Below are 17,988 nucleotides of genomic sequence, written 5' to 3' on the forward strand. Positions count from 1 at the left end.
AGTAGCGATCACAAAGCAAAGCCCTTTGGATCAGACATTTTTCTGCTCACTAACAGTTGTCTGTCACATTTGGCCGCCTTTCATCCAGAGGATCGTTGAAATAGAGAACCACAGCTCAGAGTTGATTGGGGCTCAGGGCTCTTTGTTTTTTCCAGTCTTAGAAGAAGAAATGAATCAGGGGGATATCACTGTGTGTCCTACTAGAGCTGCCACAATACAGAGATGACCATTTCTTAAGGTTCCTAAGAAAGCAAGAGAAAAAAACATATCGGGAGGATGTGTCAGACAAATGCTTTCTGAATGAGGTCAGAATATGGTGCTACACACATCAACGACTTAGGTTACTACCCTTAAAAACTGTTACCAGGAAACTTTTCTGAGTACATTCTCTTTATCTCAACATGGGGACTGAAAGTAGTACAGTAGTTGGTTTTCAGATCCCAGTGTCTCACTGGCTACTGAAGGAACTTTAAGAGTTAGAGCCATGTGTATCTTAATAAAGAATGTATTCCAATCTGAAACTAAAATAGCTAAATCTTGTCTCAAAGAGAGGTCTGGGCACCTGGCTGGCTCAGTTGGTGGAGTGTGCAACTCTTGTGATCTCCAGGTTGTAAGTTCAAGCCCATGCTGGGTATAGAGAGTACTGAAAAAAATAAGATCTTAAAAAGAGAGAGAGAGAGAGAGGTTCTACTCTTATTCTTGGTTGAGAGAAATTTGTGGGTTATCCTAAGCCTTTATTTCATTTTTTTTCTCTTATACTATGGTATTTAAGAAACCATTTGTATCATTATGTCCTAGAGCATGTGGAGAAAACTTAAATGACAGTGAAACTCCATTCCTGAACATTGTTTATAGAATAAGAATATGCCCAGAATATTATAATAAAGCAAAATTTGAAACACAACTGAGGCTTGTGTTTAAATTCTGCTCTTTGGCATTTAAATGCTGTGTGAACTAAAGAACATACTGCATATCTCAGGTTCCACATTTGTAAAATGTGGTTCAGTGCGGTAAAGTATTGGTCATGTTGCTTAATGAGAAGTTCAGATATAATGCATGTAAAGCATATGGCATAGTGTCTAGCACATAATGGAAACTTAAATTCTCACACTAAGTTCTTGCTGCATGCATTATATTGTTTATATTATCAGGACTCCTTTTATCTCTATGTCTCATTGGACTATACTCAGTTGTTCTGGCTCCTCCTCTAAACCCATCCCAGCTGAATTTGTGTTTAACCATATGTGGAAAATCTATTCAATTTCAGGTAATAATTATCTCTGTTTACCGTCAGAGCAGTTTGGTTTTCTTAAAGCAAGTAATAGCTCTACTGGTCAATAACATAATCAATGATTTGTTGAGCAAGGATGGTGCAACTATTGATAAAATCACATCTTGGGGATAATTTTTTTGGCTCTCAAGTTCCCGAGCTCCCCTTTTTCCTAATGATTAGAGATTTCTTAAAAAGGGCTATACATACTCCTGGGAGAGGAATACGGTTTTTATTTAAGGAGAAAAGGAACTTGGAACAAAATGGAAAGAAGAAAAAAAAAAAACTTGGCACATTCAAATCAGTTAAGTGTTGCATGATTTGATATCTATTCTTCTTTCTTCTCTCTCTCTTTCTCTCTTTTCCTCTCTATCTTTGGGATATCTGTTAAAATTTAGATCATTGGAATGTGCAAAAAGTGATCTCCCCAGAGATATGACCTCATCACCCTTATTGCCCTGTCTTGAATATTCAATTTCTTACCTCAAATCTCTAGAGTTGCCAGAACCCCACTATATGTTCCTTTATCCTTATTCTATAAAAACTGAAAATAAAGTTCCTGAGAAGAAAGGAGAAAAGAAAAAACAATAATTCCACAAGCCACCGCTATTAATATTTTGTGTGCATTCTTACAGGCTTTTTTTTTTCCTACAAAGAAACAAATGTAAAACACATTGTTTTTATTTTTTATTATTTTATTTATTTATTTATGACAGTCACAGAGAGAGAGAGGCAGAGACACAGGCAGAGGGAGAAGCAGGCTCCATGCACCGGGAACCAGATGTGGGATTCGATCCCGGGTCTCCAGGATCGCGCCCTGGGCCAAAGGCAGGCGCCAAACTGCTGCACCACCCAGGGATCCCAACACATTGTTTTTATGAGATCCTTCTTTTCATTGAATATTGAAATGAAAGGTATCTTTAGCCACTGCCCAGCTCAGGGGTGTCTCTAGCTGGTTCTGTTCATCGCCCCCCAACTCCACTTTACCCTCTGCTGTTACACAGGTGTCAGTGTCCTAGTGCCCTTTAACTTTGGGTCACTAAGATCCTGGGGCATATGGAGGAAGGGTTCACTCCAGGAAAATCCAGTGGGGACAGGGCAAAGACCTGAAACATATATATGCTGCACTGTAGATGGATGACCCTTGGAAGGGTTTCCTGCAGGTAAGGTACAGCCTTTACCTGATATTTCACAAAAGAGTCTTTGCTTTTATCCCTTAGTATAGTACAAATGCCAAGAATGGTGAGATTGATATGGAGCTTGTTCCCCATACAGTTCTGGGTACTCCAGGGGACTTCTCTTTCCTTTTTAATATGACTCTTCTTTTAAGTCACCTTTTCACAGTACCCATTCTATTCCTGTTTTTTTTTTTTTTCCCCAGCCCCTTGAAAATAGTCCTTCCATATTGATAAAGAATCTGGAATGTTATGCTAATACTTTAAGCAAGCAGTGAAAAGCCATTGGGTGTTTTTATTCAATACTCTGTATTTTCACAGCTTATAGGAAGCAGCATGAGAGGAAACCTAAAGGCAGGAAGAACACTTTTGAAGAGTGGATGAGAGATGATGAAGGCTGGAACAAAGCAATAGTAGCAAATGTAAAGAGGAAGGATAGCTAAGAGTTCGATGATAGAATCAGTTGGTATTCGCATTACTGCTGCAGCCTTTCTGCTACAGCTCTGAGTGTCCCATCATCCATTACTATCAGGAATAGCTTTGTTTACTTGTCCGCAGTCTCTTTCCAACCCCTGCCTCAATATGTACTCCCTAGACTAATTTCTAAAAACTGTCAAACTTGTCACCACATCACTAAAAAAGTAGCACTAAGACAACAGTTTTTGGGACCAAAACTCATCAGATTCAGTGTGAAATATGAAGAGCACCTGAAAATGTTTAGGTCACATGATATTAATGCTGTTAACAGTTGGGGTATTGTATTACCGTAGTAATAGTTTCAAAAACTCAATGTCACACATATTTATTGTGAAAAATCCAATTAAAATCCTGCTTGATAAGAAACATGAGGATATGCAAAGTGTCCATATCCTCCTTTCTGCTACTGAGTTACACTGGGAAATGCAACTTGTATCTCTCATCACAACAGCAGAGTCATTAAAGAAAAGAGAACAACTCACAACTCAATTTGCTTTTATATCTGTACCTTCTTATGTTAAGTTATCAGACTTTGAACTCCTACTGGAAACTATCATTTTTCTTTTTCTTTTTCTTTTTTTTTTTTTTTTGCTTATTGCCAAATATAACCTGTTGGGGGTTTGTAGAAAGCATATAAGTCTTCTTACAATTGTGAATAGTAGCAAGTCAGATTCTCCAATACCCTTGTTTCCCAGTGGAGAAAAAGGAAGTACCAAAGTGGAGACATGGGACATTCCACCGCATTTAAGCTCTGTGTAATTATTTATGCAATTCCAAAAATACATTTTACCATATAGGGTATAGACTCTGTTTTCTCCCTGTGAGTTGTATTCATCCATGGAAGTCTAAGGTGTTATTAACTTAAATCCTGGCAGAGCCTCATCTGTTTTAGCACTCAACAGCCCACATGGTAATTACTGCTGCTATCACAGAAGGACTTAAAATTGACACAGGATTTCTGCCCTCTAACCTGTTTTAAGAATCCTTCATCTCTGGATTTGAGGCTGAGGAATGTGCTGCCTCCCATCTTAACCTTCTGAGAGATTTATCACAGCAGGCTTGAATTACCATTGACTGGAAGATGTTGATGATCTTTATTGTGCCCATGGGTAAGAATGGAAGAGGCCAACCTTGGGGAATAGCTTTGAATGATTATGGTCCTCCAAGCTTGGAGATTTTGTCAGAGAGCCAGGGCAGAGGGCCTAGTAGAGAAATTCAGGAAAGCCAGGGAAGGGATGCATAAATGAGCAAATTAAGTGTGAAGGGTCTTGTCTACCTGCTTGGTAAGTGTTGGCATCTTTCCTCTTTTTTGGGAAGAAGCAAGTGGCATATGCATTGCCTTCTAACTCTAGAGATAGCCAGAACCATATTTGTAGGGCAGTTGATATGGATAAATCTGAAGGAGCAGTTGAAAGAAGAAAGGAAGAAGGAAAGGGAGGGAGAAAAGAAATAAGCCTATAATTCCCTTATACTGTTTCTCTTATACAGGTATACCTCCTTGTATTGTACTTTATTGTACTTCACAGATAATTGTATTTTTTTTTTTTACCAATCAAAGATTTATAGCAACCCTGCATGGAGCCACTTGATTGTGCCATTTTTCTAACATTTTCTCGCTTTGTGTGTTCACATTTTGGCAATTCTCTCAATATTTCATACTTTTTCGTTATTATAATTGTTATAGTGATCTCATAGATATTAGTGAGCTTTTATATTACTATTGTAATTGTTTTGGGGCACCACCAATGCTGCTCATATAAGACAGCAAACTTAAATGTATGTGTTCTGACCCCTCCACCAACTGGCCATTCCCATTCTCTTTCTCATTCCTTGGGCCCCTTTATTCCCTGAGATACAACAATATTGTAATTGGGTTGATTAACAACCCTACAGTGGCCTCTAAGTATTCACATGAAAGGTAGAGTTGCATGTCTCTCACTTTAAGTCAAAAGCCTAGAAATGGTTAAGCTTAGTGAGGAAGGATGTTGAAAGTCAAAATAGGCCAAAACTAGCTCTCTTATTCCAAACAGCCAAGCTGTGCATGCAAAGAAGTTCTTGAAGAAAATTAAAAGTGGTACTCCAGTGAACACACAAAGCGAACACACTAAGAAAGTGAACACACTAAGAAAGTGAAACAGCCTTATTCTGGTGTAGAGAAAGTTTGAAGGGTCTGGAGAGAAGATCAAACCAGCCAAACATCCCTTAAGCCAAAGTCTAATCCAGAGGAAGGTCCTAACTCTCTTCAATACTATAAAGGCTGGGAGAGGTGAGGAAGCTGCAGAAGAAAACTTTGAAGCCAGCAGAGATCGGTCTATAAGGTTTTTTTTTTTTTTAATAATCTTTGCAGGTGTAGTTTTTTCATTGTTTTTAAGATTTTATTTATTCATGAAAGACACAGAGAGAGAGAGAGAGAGAGAGAGAGAGGGAGAGAGGAACAGATACAGGCAGAGGGAGAAGCAGGCTCCAAGCAAGGAGCCTGATGTGGGACTCGATCCCGGGTCTCCAGGATCACGCCCTGGGCTGAAGGCAGTGCTAAACCGCTGAGCCACCGGGGCTGCCCTGGTTTATGAGGTTTAAGGGAAGAAGCTGTCTCCATAACATCAAAGTGCAAGGTGAAGCAGCAAGTGCTGACGTAGAAGCTGCATAAGTGATCCAGAAGATCGAGCTCAGATAATTCGTAAAACTGGCTATGCTAAACCACATATTTTCAATATAGATGACACGGCCTCCTATTGGAAGAAGATATGATCTAGGATTTTGATAGCTGGAGAGAAGTTAATGGCTGGCTTCAGAGCTTCAAATGATAGGTTGACTCTTCTGTTAGGGGTTAATGCAGCTGGTGACTTTAAGTTGAAGCTAATACCCATTGAACATTCCAAACAAATCCTAGGACCCTTAAGAATTATGCTGGATCTATTCTATGCTCTATACATAGAACAAAACCTGGATGACAGCACATCGGTTTATAACATTGTTCTCTGAATATCTTAATTTTAAACCCACTGTTGAGACTTACAGAAAAAGAATTCCTTTCAAAATATTACTACTCATTAATAATGTAGCTGGTCATCCAAGAGATGTACAATGAGACCAATGTTGTTTTCATGTCTATTAGCACAACATCCATTTTGCAGCCCATGGATCAAGGAGGAATTTTGACTTTCAAGTCTTATTAATTAAGAAACACATTTGGGGGTGCCTGGGTGCCTCAGGCGGTTAAGTGTCTGACTCTTGATTTTTGCTCAGGTCATGACCTCAGGATCCTGAGAGGGAGCCCTGTGTCACCTCCGTGCTCAGCAGGGAGCCTGCTGGAGATTCTCTCCCTCTCCCTGCTCACACATTCTTCCTCTCTCTAAAATAAACAATATTTTTTAAAAAAACAAAACATATTTTGTAAGACTATAGCTGCCATAGATTCCTCTTTTGCATCTGGGAAAAGTAAATCGAAAACCTTCTAGAAAGAATTCACCATTCCAAATGCCATTAAGAGGGAAGAGGTCATGGAAAGAGGTCAAAATATCAACATTAACAGGAATTTGGAAGAGATTGATTCCAGCATTCATGGATGCCTTGGTGCCTTGGACGGGTTCAAGACTTCAGTGGAGGAAGTAATTGCAGATGTGGTAGAAACAGCAAAAGAACCAGAATTAGAAGTAGAGCCTGTAGCTGTGACTAAATTGGTGTGATCTCCTGATCAAACTTTAATGGATTAAGAGTTGATGAGCAAGGAAAGTGACTCTTGAGATGGAAACTTCTCCTGGTGAAGATGCTTTGAAGGTTGTTGAAATAACAAAGGATTTAGAGTATTACATAAACTTAGTTGATAAAGCAGCAGGGGGGTTTGAGAGAAGTGACTCCCAATTTTAAAAGAAGCTCTCCTGTGGGTAAAAGGCTATCAAATAGCACCACATCCCACAGAGAAATCACTCACGAAAGTAAGAGTTGATTAATGTGGCAAATCTCATTGTTGTCTTATTTTAAGAAATTGCCAAAGCCACCTCAACTTTCAGCGACCACCTTCCCTTTATCAGTCAGCAGCCATCAGCAAAGGTAAGACCTTCCACCAGCAAAAAAGATTACGTGATGCTTAGCATTTTTTTAAGAAATAAAGTATTTTTAACTAAGGCATGCACATTATATTATTAGACATAATGCTATTGTACACTCAATAGACTACTGTATAGGATTGTTTATCCTAATATGTTATGTTATGTTAGGTTAGGTTAGGTTAGGTTAGGTTTTAACCTAATTTCATTTAACCCAGGCTCAGTTGGTTGGGAGGCCAACTCTTGGTTTCAGCTCAGGTCATGATCTCAGGGTCCTGGGAATGAGCCCACATTAGGCTCCATGCTCCGTGGGGGAGTCTGCTTCAGGATTCTTTCTCTCTCTCTCTCTCTGTTCCTCCCCCTGCCATCTCCCCCCTCTTTCTTTTTAAAGTAAATAAATAAACCTTTTTTAAAAAAGTCATTTATCCCTCTTCATTGCAGTGTTTACTTCATTGGCGTGGTCTGGAACCAAGCACACAGTATCTCTGAGGTGTGCCTCTACACATTTTTTTTGTCATATATGCAATGGGAAGGCAGACATCAGGCTAGTGCATGCCAAATCATTACAAAATTTGAATTTAAAGGAACCCATGTTGAGAACTTTTGCTGAATTTATAGAATGTCAAAGGTTATATCTCATGTAACTTAAGAGACAAATCTCAAAGTGATCTTTCAACTGCTCCAGAACATGATGTGAAATGACTGCTGTGTGATTAGAGATACTGTCAGGTGGGCAGCTCTTCCCTTGGCTCTCTCTCACCTGATATGCTTTTGCCTCTCTCTAAGATGCTTTGGTTCACCTGTTCAAAGTCTCTGTGGAGACAATAATGATGCCTATCTGAGTGCATAGATAAAATGGATTTTCAGGAAAATTAATAGCCTCTGTTCTTATTTAGATGATGTTTTTCTAAGATAGCTAACAGAGAGATGCTTTAAGGTGTGATCCAAATATCAGATTCATACTGTTTTGCCATGTCCCTGCTATTACTATGTCCAGGGTCTGATTGATAGCTTGCCATGATGGTTCTTTTTGTTCCTACCATAGCTACAGCATTAGTGAAAAGAGCTCCCAACTTGAAATGATGGCCATAGGAAAAGTTAGAATTAAGAGCCATTCTGGGATGATGAGGATAGTAGTGTTTGGCCAGGAATATGGCTTATTTATGAGTTTTCCCCATTAGTCATAGATGATAGAGTTGATTTATTGTCTCATGGTTTTTGAGTTGCTCTATCTACCACTGGACTGATGAATGTGAGGATATTAGAATTGAGGGACCAAGTTAATTGGAGAAGAGTAGTTAATTGATACCCCCCATGGTCCAAGGTTAGTTACTGTAGGAGCTATGTTTGGATCCCAGGTCTCCTGGAGCCTGGTGATGGGATATTGAAATAGGATTGCTGTTACATAGCTATTTGGGAAGATGAATGAAAGGAAATCATAGATCTGAATCAAAAGATCAAAGGAATTCATGATGCTGAAGCTATTAGGAAGATGTGGTGGAACAGGGACACAGTCTATGCATACTTTATATAGTAGAAGCACATTATACACACTTTTTTGTATATTCAACTACACTTTTCAAAAAGTACAAAGCAGATAAAATAAAATGTGATTTTTTTTTTTATGTCAGATGGCCCCTATATCAACTCCTTCATCTGGTGCTTAACTAAAGAAAAAAAATTTGTTAGATTCTAAGGTTGGATAGATATCTCAGCCTGTTTTGGAAATTATGAAATGTAATGCAATATATACAAAACAACTTAAAATATCAGAATATCAGTATTCTGACTGTTATTTTTGTCTTATACCCAACTTAGAAATCAACTCCCAAATAAGGTGTATATTCACAATAGTAGTGTTTTTTCCCCCATCAAAAGAAAAATGAAGGAAAAATCTATGTGAGTAGATGAATAGTTTTGTTTTTAAGCAGTAACTTTTTTGCCATTTTCAATTTTCTCTTTTGCCCAGGAATGCTTTTTAGTAGGAAATCTAGTATAAGAATTTTAATATACTCTGAAAATGTATATCTTAATATACATAAAAACATTTTAAAATATGAGCCTTGGGTTTGAACCTAAAGCTACTAATGATATTTCTCAGGGTTCTTTTGTGCAAAAAATAGAATTGTACTTGATTACCTCTTTTTAAAATATGTTCATTTTTTAAAAAGATTTTATTTATTTATTTGACAGAGAGCATAAGCAGGGGGAACAGCAGGCAGAGGCAGAGGGAGAAGCAGGAACCTAAGCAGGGAGCCTGATGTGGGGCTCTATCCCAGCACCCTGGGAACATGACCCATGAAAGCATATGCTTAACTGACTGAGTTACCCAGGCGCCCCTAAAATATGTTCTTAAAGTAGAAAAATAGACATGCATAAGTGTAGAGTTTGATAGGTTTTCAAAAACTGAACATTCCTATGTAAATAACATAAAAATCATAAAGCAAAACTTGACCAGCATCCTAGAACTCCCCCAACCTGTTTCCCCTTCAAATCACAATCTCCTAAACTACCAACCTGACTTTTAACACTGTAGGTGAGTTTTGACTGTTTTGTACTTAATGTAAATGTATTCTACTCGTTTGTGACTGGCTACTTTTGCTCAATATTATGTTAGTGATATTCATCCATCTGATTGTTGATTATTGCATAATGTTCATTCACAGTGCTGCCTAATGTTGTATTGTGAGAATGTATCTTAATACTGCCATACAGTTTTTAAGGTATATGTACTAATTTGCAACCAGCTGGCATGTAGGAGAGTTCAAGTAACTGCATTTCCCCCAAAACTTGGTATTTTCCATCTTTTTTACGTTAGCCATTCTGGTGGGCAATCATTGATTTTTAAATCGACTAAATAAACCTCCAGCAAACTCCTACCAAACAAAGGTCTTTATTTAGCAACCCATTCGTGCTGGGGGTGGAAAGGGGCAATGTTTCATAAAGTGGAATGCTTCAACATCAACAAGTTCAAAAAAGAAATACAGTTTGAATTACATAAGCAGAAATATCTCAGCACAGACAAGTGTTTTTGTTTAAAATACAGCCTTATTTTCAAAGAAAGCATTTCATTTGGGATTGAAGAGATATGCATATGGGCTAGTCATTTATGGAATCTGAAAACTGACATTTTTAAGATTTTGGAGGGGAGGTGTGGGATAGAAGAAAACAGTAAGGACTTTATTAACTGCACCAGTAATGATTGAGGTTTTCATAAGAAAAACACGAGGCAGTGGTTGATTTGTATTTTTATTACTGTTGCAGGGTCTCCATTTTGGTGCCTATTGGATATTGTTCCTATAAAGAATGAGAAAGGAGATGTGGTACTTTTTCTGGCCTCATTCAAAGATATAACAGATACAAAAGTGAAGATTACTCCAGAAGATAAAAAAGAAGGTTGGTACTGTTTTCAGAAAACATTGACAGATGGAGCAACATTTTGAAATTGTTTACTCAAAAACTCTGGGAGGAAAAAAAAATTGCCTTTTTAATAACAGCAACTGATAAATATTCAGAACTGTTAGCAGTCAGTATTTGGTGCCTATTCCAAAATCACAGAGACATTACATGAATTTACATTCTTGTCTGAGTAATAAAGACTCATTTGACAGGAACCAGAAGTTCATATTCCTATGCAAATAGAATGAGAATGGAAAATAGTTTACTAGAATATAAAGCATCACACCAACTTGTTTTATTAGGGAAGAAAATGAGTCAAGAGCAATAAGTGAACTTAAAATGATGTGATTAAAAGTATTATCTGTCAGTTTCATCTAAAGTGAAGTAGCTCAAAACCTAGAAGTGAAAATTTCACGTGCAAAATTAAGAATCAAGTTTAATGGTTGCTAGAGTGGACTGTCGGAAACAAATGTGTATCTGTATCTCATCATACAGAACAGTATAATGATTTGTTTTAAGGTATAAATAAGCTTTTAATGATCTTTAAAGGAGTCTAAGGCTCTATGTTGCTTTCCTTTTAGTTATACTTTTCCTTCTGTTTATACTTATTATGAAATTTCTTGCAATTCATGCAAACTGACAAAAATTGATGCTGAAAAAATGTCAGTTTTGTTTCACTTAAACAGGAGTAGGATTAGATACTTTGGGGTGACCAGAGAAAAAGCAATCGTCATTTCAGGGATGTCCTATGTAGTAAATTCTTTATGAGAACAAGCTATTTGGCATTCAACAACTATGTCTTTTTAAGAATGAACTCTTACTCCGGTTCTTTTAAAACATATATGTTAGTGTTTTAAATATAGAATGTCTCTTGAAATGACAACCCAAAAGAGAGAACTATCATGGTACTCCCACCCCCACTTCCATCATTTAAAATGTTTGCAAATACACAACCCTTTTCCTGTGTGTTTGCATGACTAAATGGTTAGGCATATTTTACATACAAAAGGAAAGAACAGTCTTACAATGAAAGTTACGTGGATATTACAGCAAGTGTAACACCTGTCCAGTGAGAGAAAAGAAAATGTGGGAGTCAATGTGCAGTTTTGTTTTTAGTTTTGTTTGTTTTTGTTTTTGGTATTATAGGAATATGGAAGGTGAGTATGAATTGTATTTGCTCACAGCACTTGTTGACACTAAATGTGTGGATTTTCTCCATACCAAGAACCAGTTCTCCAACTTTATGGACACCAGCTGGGGGTCCTATCATGTAATTCAGCTCTGACACTACTCAGAGTTAGTGTCAGACTCCACAGGTTTATGGGTTCATTCCCACAAGACTGCCCTCAATTCAGATGCTAGTCACAAATATTGGGAGCCCAGGGTACCTGTACACTTCTGTCCTACTTGGCTTTAAAGTTGGAGGCTCTGCTACCCCACATTCCCCTCTGCGAATACGGTAATTTGTTAGAATAGCTCCCAGCACTCAGGGTAACACTTTTCTTATATTATTACAAAGGATACAACTCAGAAATAGCAAAATGGAAAAAATGCATAGGGCAAGGCATGGAGAGGGGGAATCTGAAGCTGCCATGGTCCCTGTGGGTGAGCCACACTCCCAGGACCTCAGTGTGTTCACCAGTTCAGAAGCCCTCAAGCCTGCTGCAGGAATTCTTACAGAAGTTTTATTATGTAAGCATAATTGATTACATCATTGGCCATTGGTGATTAACTCAGTCTCCAGCCCCTCTCCTCTCCCAGAAGGTTAGGCATGGGGTGAAAGTTCCAACTCCCTAATCTTGCCAGGGACCCCCAGCTACTAATCATTCATCACTGAAGCTATCTAGGGAACCCCAGCCACTAATCATTCATCAGTGTATAAAAGACACTCCTCATCTCAGAGATTCCAAAAACTTAATAGAGTTGTTTGCCAGGAACAGGAGAGAAAGACATTTATATACATGTTTATATATACACACATTTATATATATGTATATATGTTTATATATATATTTATATTTATTATGCCACAGTAAAGAATATTTAAATAAAATCATTATTCATATATTGAATATGTGTGTATATTATGTACACCCATATATGTGTAGATAGAAATATAAAACTAAAAAATATATGACTACTACTTTTTTTTTTTTTTTTTTGCTTCAAAGGGAGCAATTTAATTAATCTGACTTGCTTTAAACATGAGGATCATGTGTCATGGTTTTATAAAATTTAACTCATCACCTTTGTCTTAGGTCTGTCATGTCTGCTCTGCAGATAGGGAGAAATTCCTGTCCTGGAAGACTGAAATTGATAAAAGGAGCAAACTATACTTACTCACTTGGGGTTTGAAAGAGCTCAATGAAAACGCTCCTTTTCTCCACCCAAGCGCTGGACCAACTCACAAGGGAATAAGAATAAAGCAGATGGGAGACCAGCATATCACCTTTCTTTCTGATAATACTGATAACAGAGCATCTGACATGTATCATCTACAGCAAGTGAGCTTCCCCTTTCTCAGCTCTGGATTTAGGCAGAGTTACCCTTGGTCAAGCTGTAATGAGGCAAGGCAGATCTCCCCAAATTATAAATTCAAGCTCAAGGACCAGAGCAGATCAGGTGTTCCCCAAGGCAGCTGTGCCTTAATACCGTCCTTCCAAATGCGATCCAATTAAGTTCCTCTTCTTTCCCTGGGAAGAATTGAGTAAAGGAGCAGAGAGAGGCCACATGTTTCACACTAACAGAACTGCTTGCGCATGAAAGACCGCACTTGCCATTTGGGGGTGGAGGGCATAAATTTGGATACTCTGGAACCAGTGACAATTTTACTAATTCAAAGTTCTTTTTTTTGTAATATTTTATTTATTTATTCCTGAGAGATAGAATGAGGCAGAGAGAGAGACACAGGCAGAGGGAGAAGCAAGTTCCATGCAAGGAGCCTGATGTGGGACTTGATCTCGGGTCTCCAGGATCAGGCCCTGGACTGAAGGCGGTGCTAAACCGCTGCCCCTAATTCAAAGTTCTATCTTAAAAATGAGTTTTACGTTTATATTTAAATAAATATGTTCAACTATGCTCAGTAATAGTCCAGTTTGTTTAGGGAACGTGTATGATCATGTTCTATCACTTGCAAAGTTTAAAGCAAAAAATATCAACAAAACATTTTTAACATTAACTATATAATGCAAAGTATGACTTAGGAATTTTGAAATATTTGACAACAGTCCCTAAATTTTTATAGTTTTATAACTTTTTCCTCAAATGATTATTACTTTATATGAGATTATGTATTATTTCCAACATGTACTGAGCACTTAAGAACATTTTCTTCTGTTACTACCTTATTATAAATGTCCCACCAATATTATAAAGCCAATATGGTTATAAAATGATCTTAAATAATAGATATATATTTCTTTTCTTTATTTTTAACCTGCCATTAATAGAGAAAAATACATTAAAATTCACCAATTGATGGCATGTCTTGCAGGAAAGGCACATCTTAGCGTATGATATTTTTAGAACTTCAGGATAAGTGTTTGAAAATCATTAAAATGTCACTGTGTAACTGGAGCAATATTGTTTCATAGCACTAGAAAACTCTAAGTGAGCCTGATTGACCTGGTATTGCACCTCATACAAATGTATCACTGAAGTTCACTGGGTTGTAGAAATAAGATTTGTGTTAATTAAATTAATTTTTACCAAGGCTCAATTATGGACTTTAAGAGGTATAACTTGTGCACTTCTATTTTTAAAAAATACTTTCATCATTAATATCTATATTGCTTGAGGTTTTCTTAAAGATTTTTTTTATTTATTTATTCATGAGAGACCTAGAGAGAGAGAGAGAGGCAGAGACACAGGTAGAGGGAGAAGCAGGCTCCATGCAAGGGAGCCTGATGTGGGATCTGATCCCAGGACTCCAGGATCATGCCCTGGACCAAAGGCAGGCACTAAACCACTGAGCTACCCAGGGATCCCCCTTGGGGTTTTATTTGAAATGAAGAAAAACATATTTTATAGAAAAGGCTTGCAAGGTATGAGATACAAGGAACAGCATCAATCAGAGATTAGCATAAAATACAAAGTACTGTAGGTGTACCCGGTAGCTCTCTGAGATGTGTGTTGGGTAGGTGATCTGGGGGTGTGTGTTTTTGGTGGGGAGAAGTAGAAGAGAGGGACGGAGAAGGGAGGGAGGGTATGGAGGACTTCAGCAGAAATCTGGTGATTTTTACTACCTAATACCCTCCTTATTTTGGACATGTATTTTACTTCCATTCTAAAAATAGTGTGTAAACCACTAACTTCTATATCCATTTCCAGCATTACAATAAGGTGAGACTCTGTTCACCTCTTTTACTATCAGTAAGAAATGTTTTAATACAACTTAAAAGTGGATTAATAGTGGAGTAATTCAACAAATACTTATTGAGTATCCACTCTGCCTTCAGATTTGTATTGTTAGGGGATGTCAAAATGAAGATGCTTTGGATCATCTATACTTACCTGAAATCCTGGTTCCACCACATGTTGGGTATTAGATCTTAGACTAACTAGCTGCTTATCATCTCAGAGACTGAATTTTCTCATCTATAAAATGGGGTAATTGTACGTGTCTACATTTGTTTTAGATTGTCAAATGACAAAAATCATGGAATTTAGAAATGGATTTGATGCCCTTTATTCAAGGGAAAACACTCCATGGATTGGGAGTATACAGTGTGTCACGAGCAGTGGGTCACTCGGATTTTGGACAAGAATGAGTTTTCTAGGGACGTAGTAGGGGCAACATGGAAACAATGGGATTGGCTAGGAGATAGGGGATTTCTTTATGAGGCTAGCAAGGTCCTATATTTTAGGATAAGGTAAGCTAGCTAAAGCTGATTTGGAGGATAGTGCTTGGTGTATATTAGGATTCCTTGACAGGTATTTCCCCTAAGTGCAGCCTAGCATAGGTTTAGATGTCAGGGCACTGGGTCCCATTTTGTGAGTCCCAATATATGAATCAATTTTATTGAGGTTTATAAGAAATAATATATGCAAATCATATAGGACAGAAAATATGGAATACGCTCAGTAAAAGATAGTTGTGGTCATTGTTATATTCTCTCTGTATTATTTTAATAGCTAGCTGTTATTGAGTCTCTGCCTCATACTAACAGAAACTTCATTTATTTCTCATTATAACTGTGTGAATTAGGTATTATTCTTATTTCCATTTACCAATGAATTTAAGTGCAATAATAGTTGATAAAGTTGACAGAGTAAAAAAAAAATCTTAATATAACTAAGATTTACATTTGTATAACCAAATCAAAGTCCAGAGTGTACGTTATTTTCTTGGGATTCTTTTTTTCTCTCCTAAGAGCTTGTGATCTTATGAAGGACACCGATCCAGTATTTGTGATACAGTGTAGTCAATGATAGTAGAGAGGCAGAACTGGTAAATCCTTTCCAGAAAAGGGAAAAAGATAGGGTGGGGCCAACAAGAATTGGAGCAGAGCCAAGAACTTCATAGGGAAAATAATATTTAAGCAAATCTTGAAAGACGAGTGGAGTTTGATGCACCCAACAGAGGGATGTTAATTTCAGGAGCTGAACTAGCAAATAGTTGACATTTTTTGGAAGCAGATTATGAAAGTCAGGAAGCTGAAGTTTATCTCTATGTAAGTAGGCAGAGCTTAAGTCTTAAATATTGTATTACATCATTCTTTATTTTTTCTTCAAGTTTTTATTTAAATTCCAGTTAACATTTTAGATATAGATGGTGTGGAGTGTAGAAGATGTGGAGCTAGAGTTCACAGTTAGAAGTAGGACTTGACAGGAGATGAAGGCAGAAGACTGACTCCAAGTTTCTGGCCTGGGGACAATTAGGGGCTGAATTGTGTGCTTCCCAAATCCTATGTTGAACAGCCTTAAATTCACTACCTCTGCATGTGACGGCATTTGGAGATAGGGCCTTTAAAGAGGTAATTAAGATGAAATGAAGCCATTATGGTGGGCCCTAATCCTGTCTGACTGGTGTCCTCATAAGAAGAGTAGATTTAGACATAGGGAGACATGAGGGGTGTGCACGCACAGATGAAAGGCTGTGTGACCAGGAAGCAAGGGGGCAGCACCTCCCCTTTTGACTCTCAACAGATGTGCTTTTATGAAAGCAGGTCTTACATTCTCATCACCCCTGCAACCCACTTTCTAACAACCATTCATGTTAACCTTCTTTTTTTCTTTTAAAGATTTTATTTATTTATTTGTGAGAGACACAGAGAGGCAGAGACATAGGCAGTGGGAAAGGTAGGCTTCCCTGTGGGGAGCCCCGCCCCTGCCATGCAAGACCAGATCCCAGGTCCTCCTCATGTTGACCTTCTTGAAGTCTCTGGACAAACCAAGCTGGTTTATTCACACTTAACTAATACAATTCATCCTCATTTTTCTACACACCCATTTCTCAGATTTGCCCTCAATCTAACCACGTTTGTCACTCCTAGTCACCAGGGGAATCCTACTTCTTTTCGTTGTTGTCAGTTTGCCTGAACCACCTGAGCTCAGGGTGGGGGTCCTTCCCTTGGACAGCTCTGTGTTTTCTGCTGGCTTCATTCATCTGGCTTGTCTTTCTCAAACTGTGAAGAGGACCTTAAACTTGGCATACTCCTCCATTGTCTTTGAATTTCTGAAGTGCCTGCACATAATAGATAAAGAGGACATACTTGCTGATTAATTCATTTTATTAAAGGACTTTCCCCTACAAGACAATGTTCAGTTTTTTTTAAAAGTTCCTTTCCTCAGGACGCCTGGGTGGCTCAGTGGTTGACTGTCTGCCTTTGGCTCAGGGCCTGATCCCAGGATCCGGGGTCGAGTCCCACATCGGGCTCCCTGCGAGGAGCCTGCTTCTCCCTCTGCCTATGTCTCTGCCTCTCTGTCTGTGTCTCTCTCATTAATAAATAAATAAAATATTTAAAAAATAAAAAAGAAGAAAGAAGAAAAGAAGAAAGAAAGAAAGAAAGAAAGAAAGAAAGAAAGAAAGAAAGAAAAGAAAGAGAAAGAAAGATCTTTTCCTCTATAGTCAGTTCTATTTGTCTGTTTTCCAAACTTCATTTCACAGCAGTTCATTCATTATAACTGATCTGGTTTTCCATTCAAACCAGTTGCGCACATAATTTGTGCCTTATTGTTTCAGGCACAGGGCCCGAGGCAATTATTTTTGTTTATTTCTTGTAGGACGCCCCAGTTTTGGTTTGAAATGCTGGTTGACACCAAGCTATGCATTATGTAACAACGACATCACCAGTTAACCCAGACCTGGAGACTTTTAATTATAATTTCTAAAAAAGTGAGCACTTCAGATTTGTCTTGAGAATTTAGGGGTTGATGTGTGAGGCGCCTCATATTATCTTCAGCAGTGATACAAACCAGTATTCAAATGCAATGGCTTTCCTGGTAGCCTCACTTTTGGCAGATAGCAGCAGGTTGTCAGTATTAACTACACTGATGAAAGTTTAACATTGCACCCACCTTTTCCTCTTACTAAGTGACTTCAGAAGAAATAAAAATGAATAGCTGCACTATACAATTAGATATCAATAGCAGTTGCAAGAACCTGAAAACCTAACAGCAT

The 17,988-nt window shown here is 37.9% G+C and overlaps 1 protein-coding gene across 1 annotated transcript in view; it reads left to right on the plus strand.

Annotated features, from left to right (window-relative positions):
• The window catches only part of KCNH8 (potassium voltage-gated channel subfamily H member 8), a 368,594-nt gene that overhangs the window by 153,005 nt on the left and 197,601 nt on the right, over positions 1 to 17,988 (plus strand). The window contains exon 3 of the mRNA XM_072792921.1: positions 10,233 to 10,364. Coding sequence (XP_072649022.1) covers positions 10,233 to 10,364 — 132 coding nt within the window. The remainder of the gene's footprint in view (positions 1 to 10,232; positions 10,365 to 17,988) is intronic.

This window comes from Canis lupus, chromosome 22 (genome assembly GCF_048164855.1).
Source record: "Canis lupus baileyi chromosome 22, mCanLup2.hap1, whole genome shotgun sequence".
In the NCBI taxonomy this organism is placed as follows: Eukaryota; Metazoa; Chordata; class Mammalia; order Carnivora; family Canidae; genus Canis; species Canis lupus.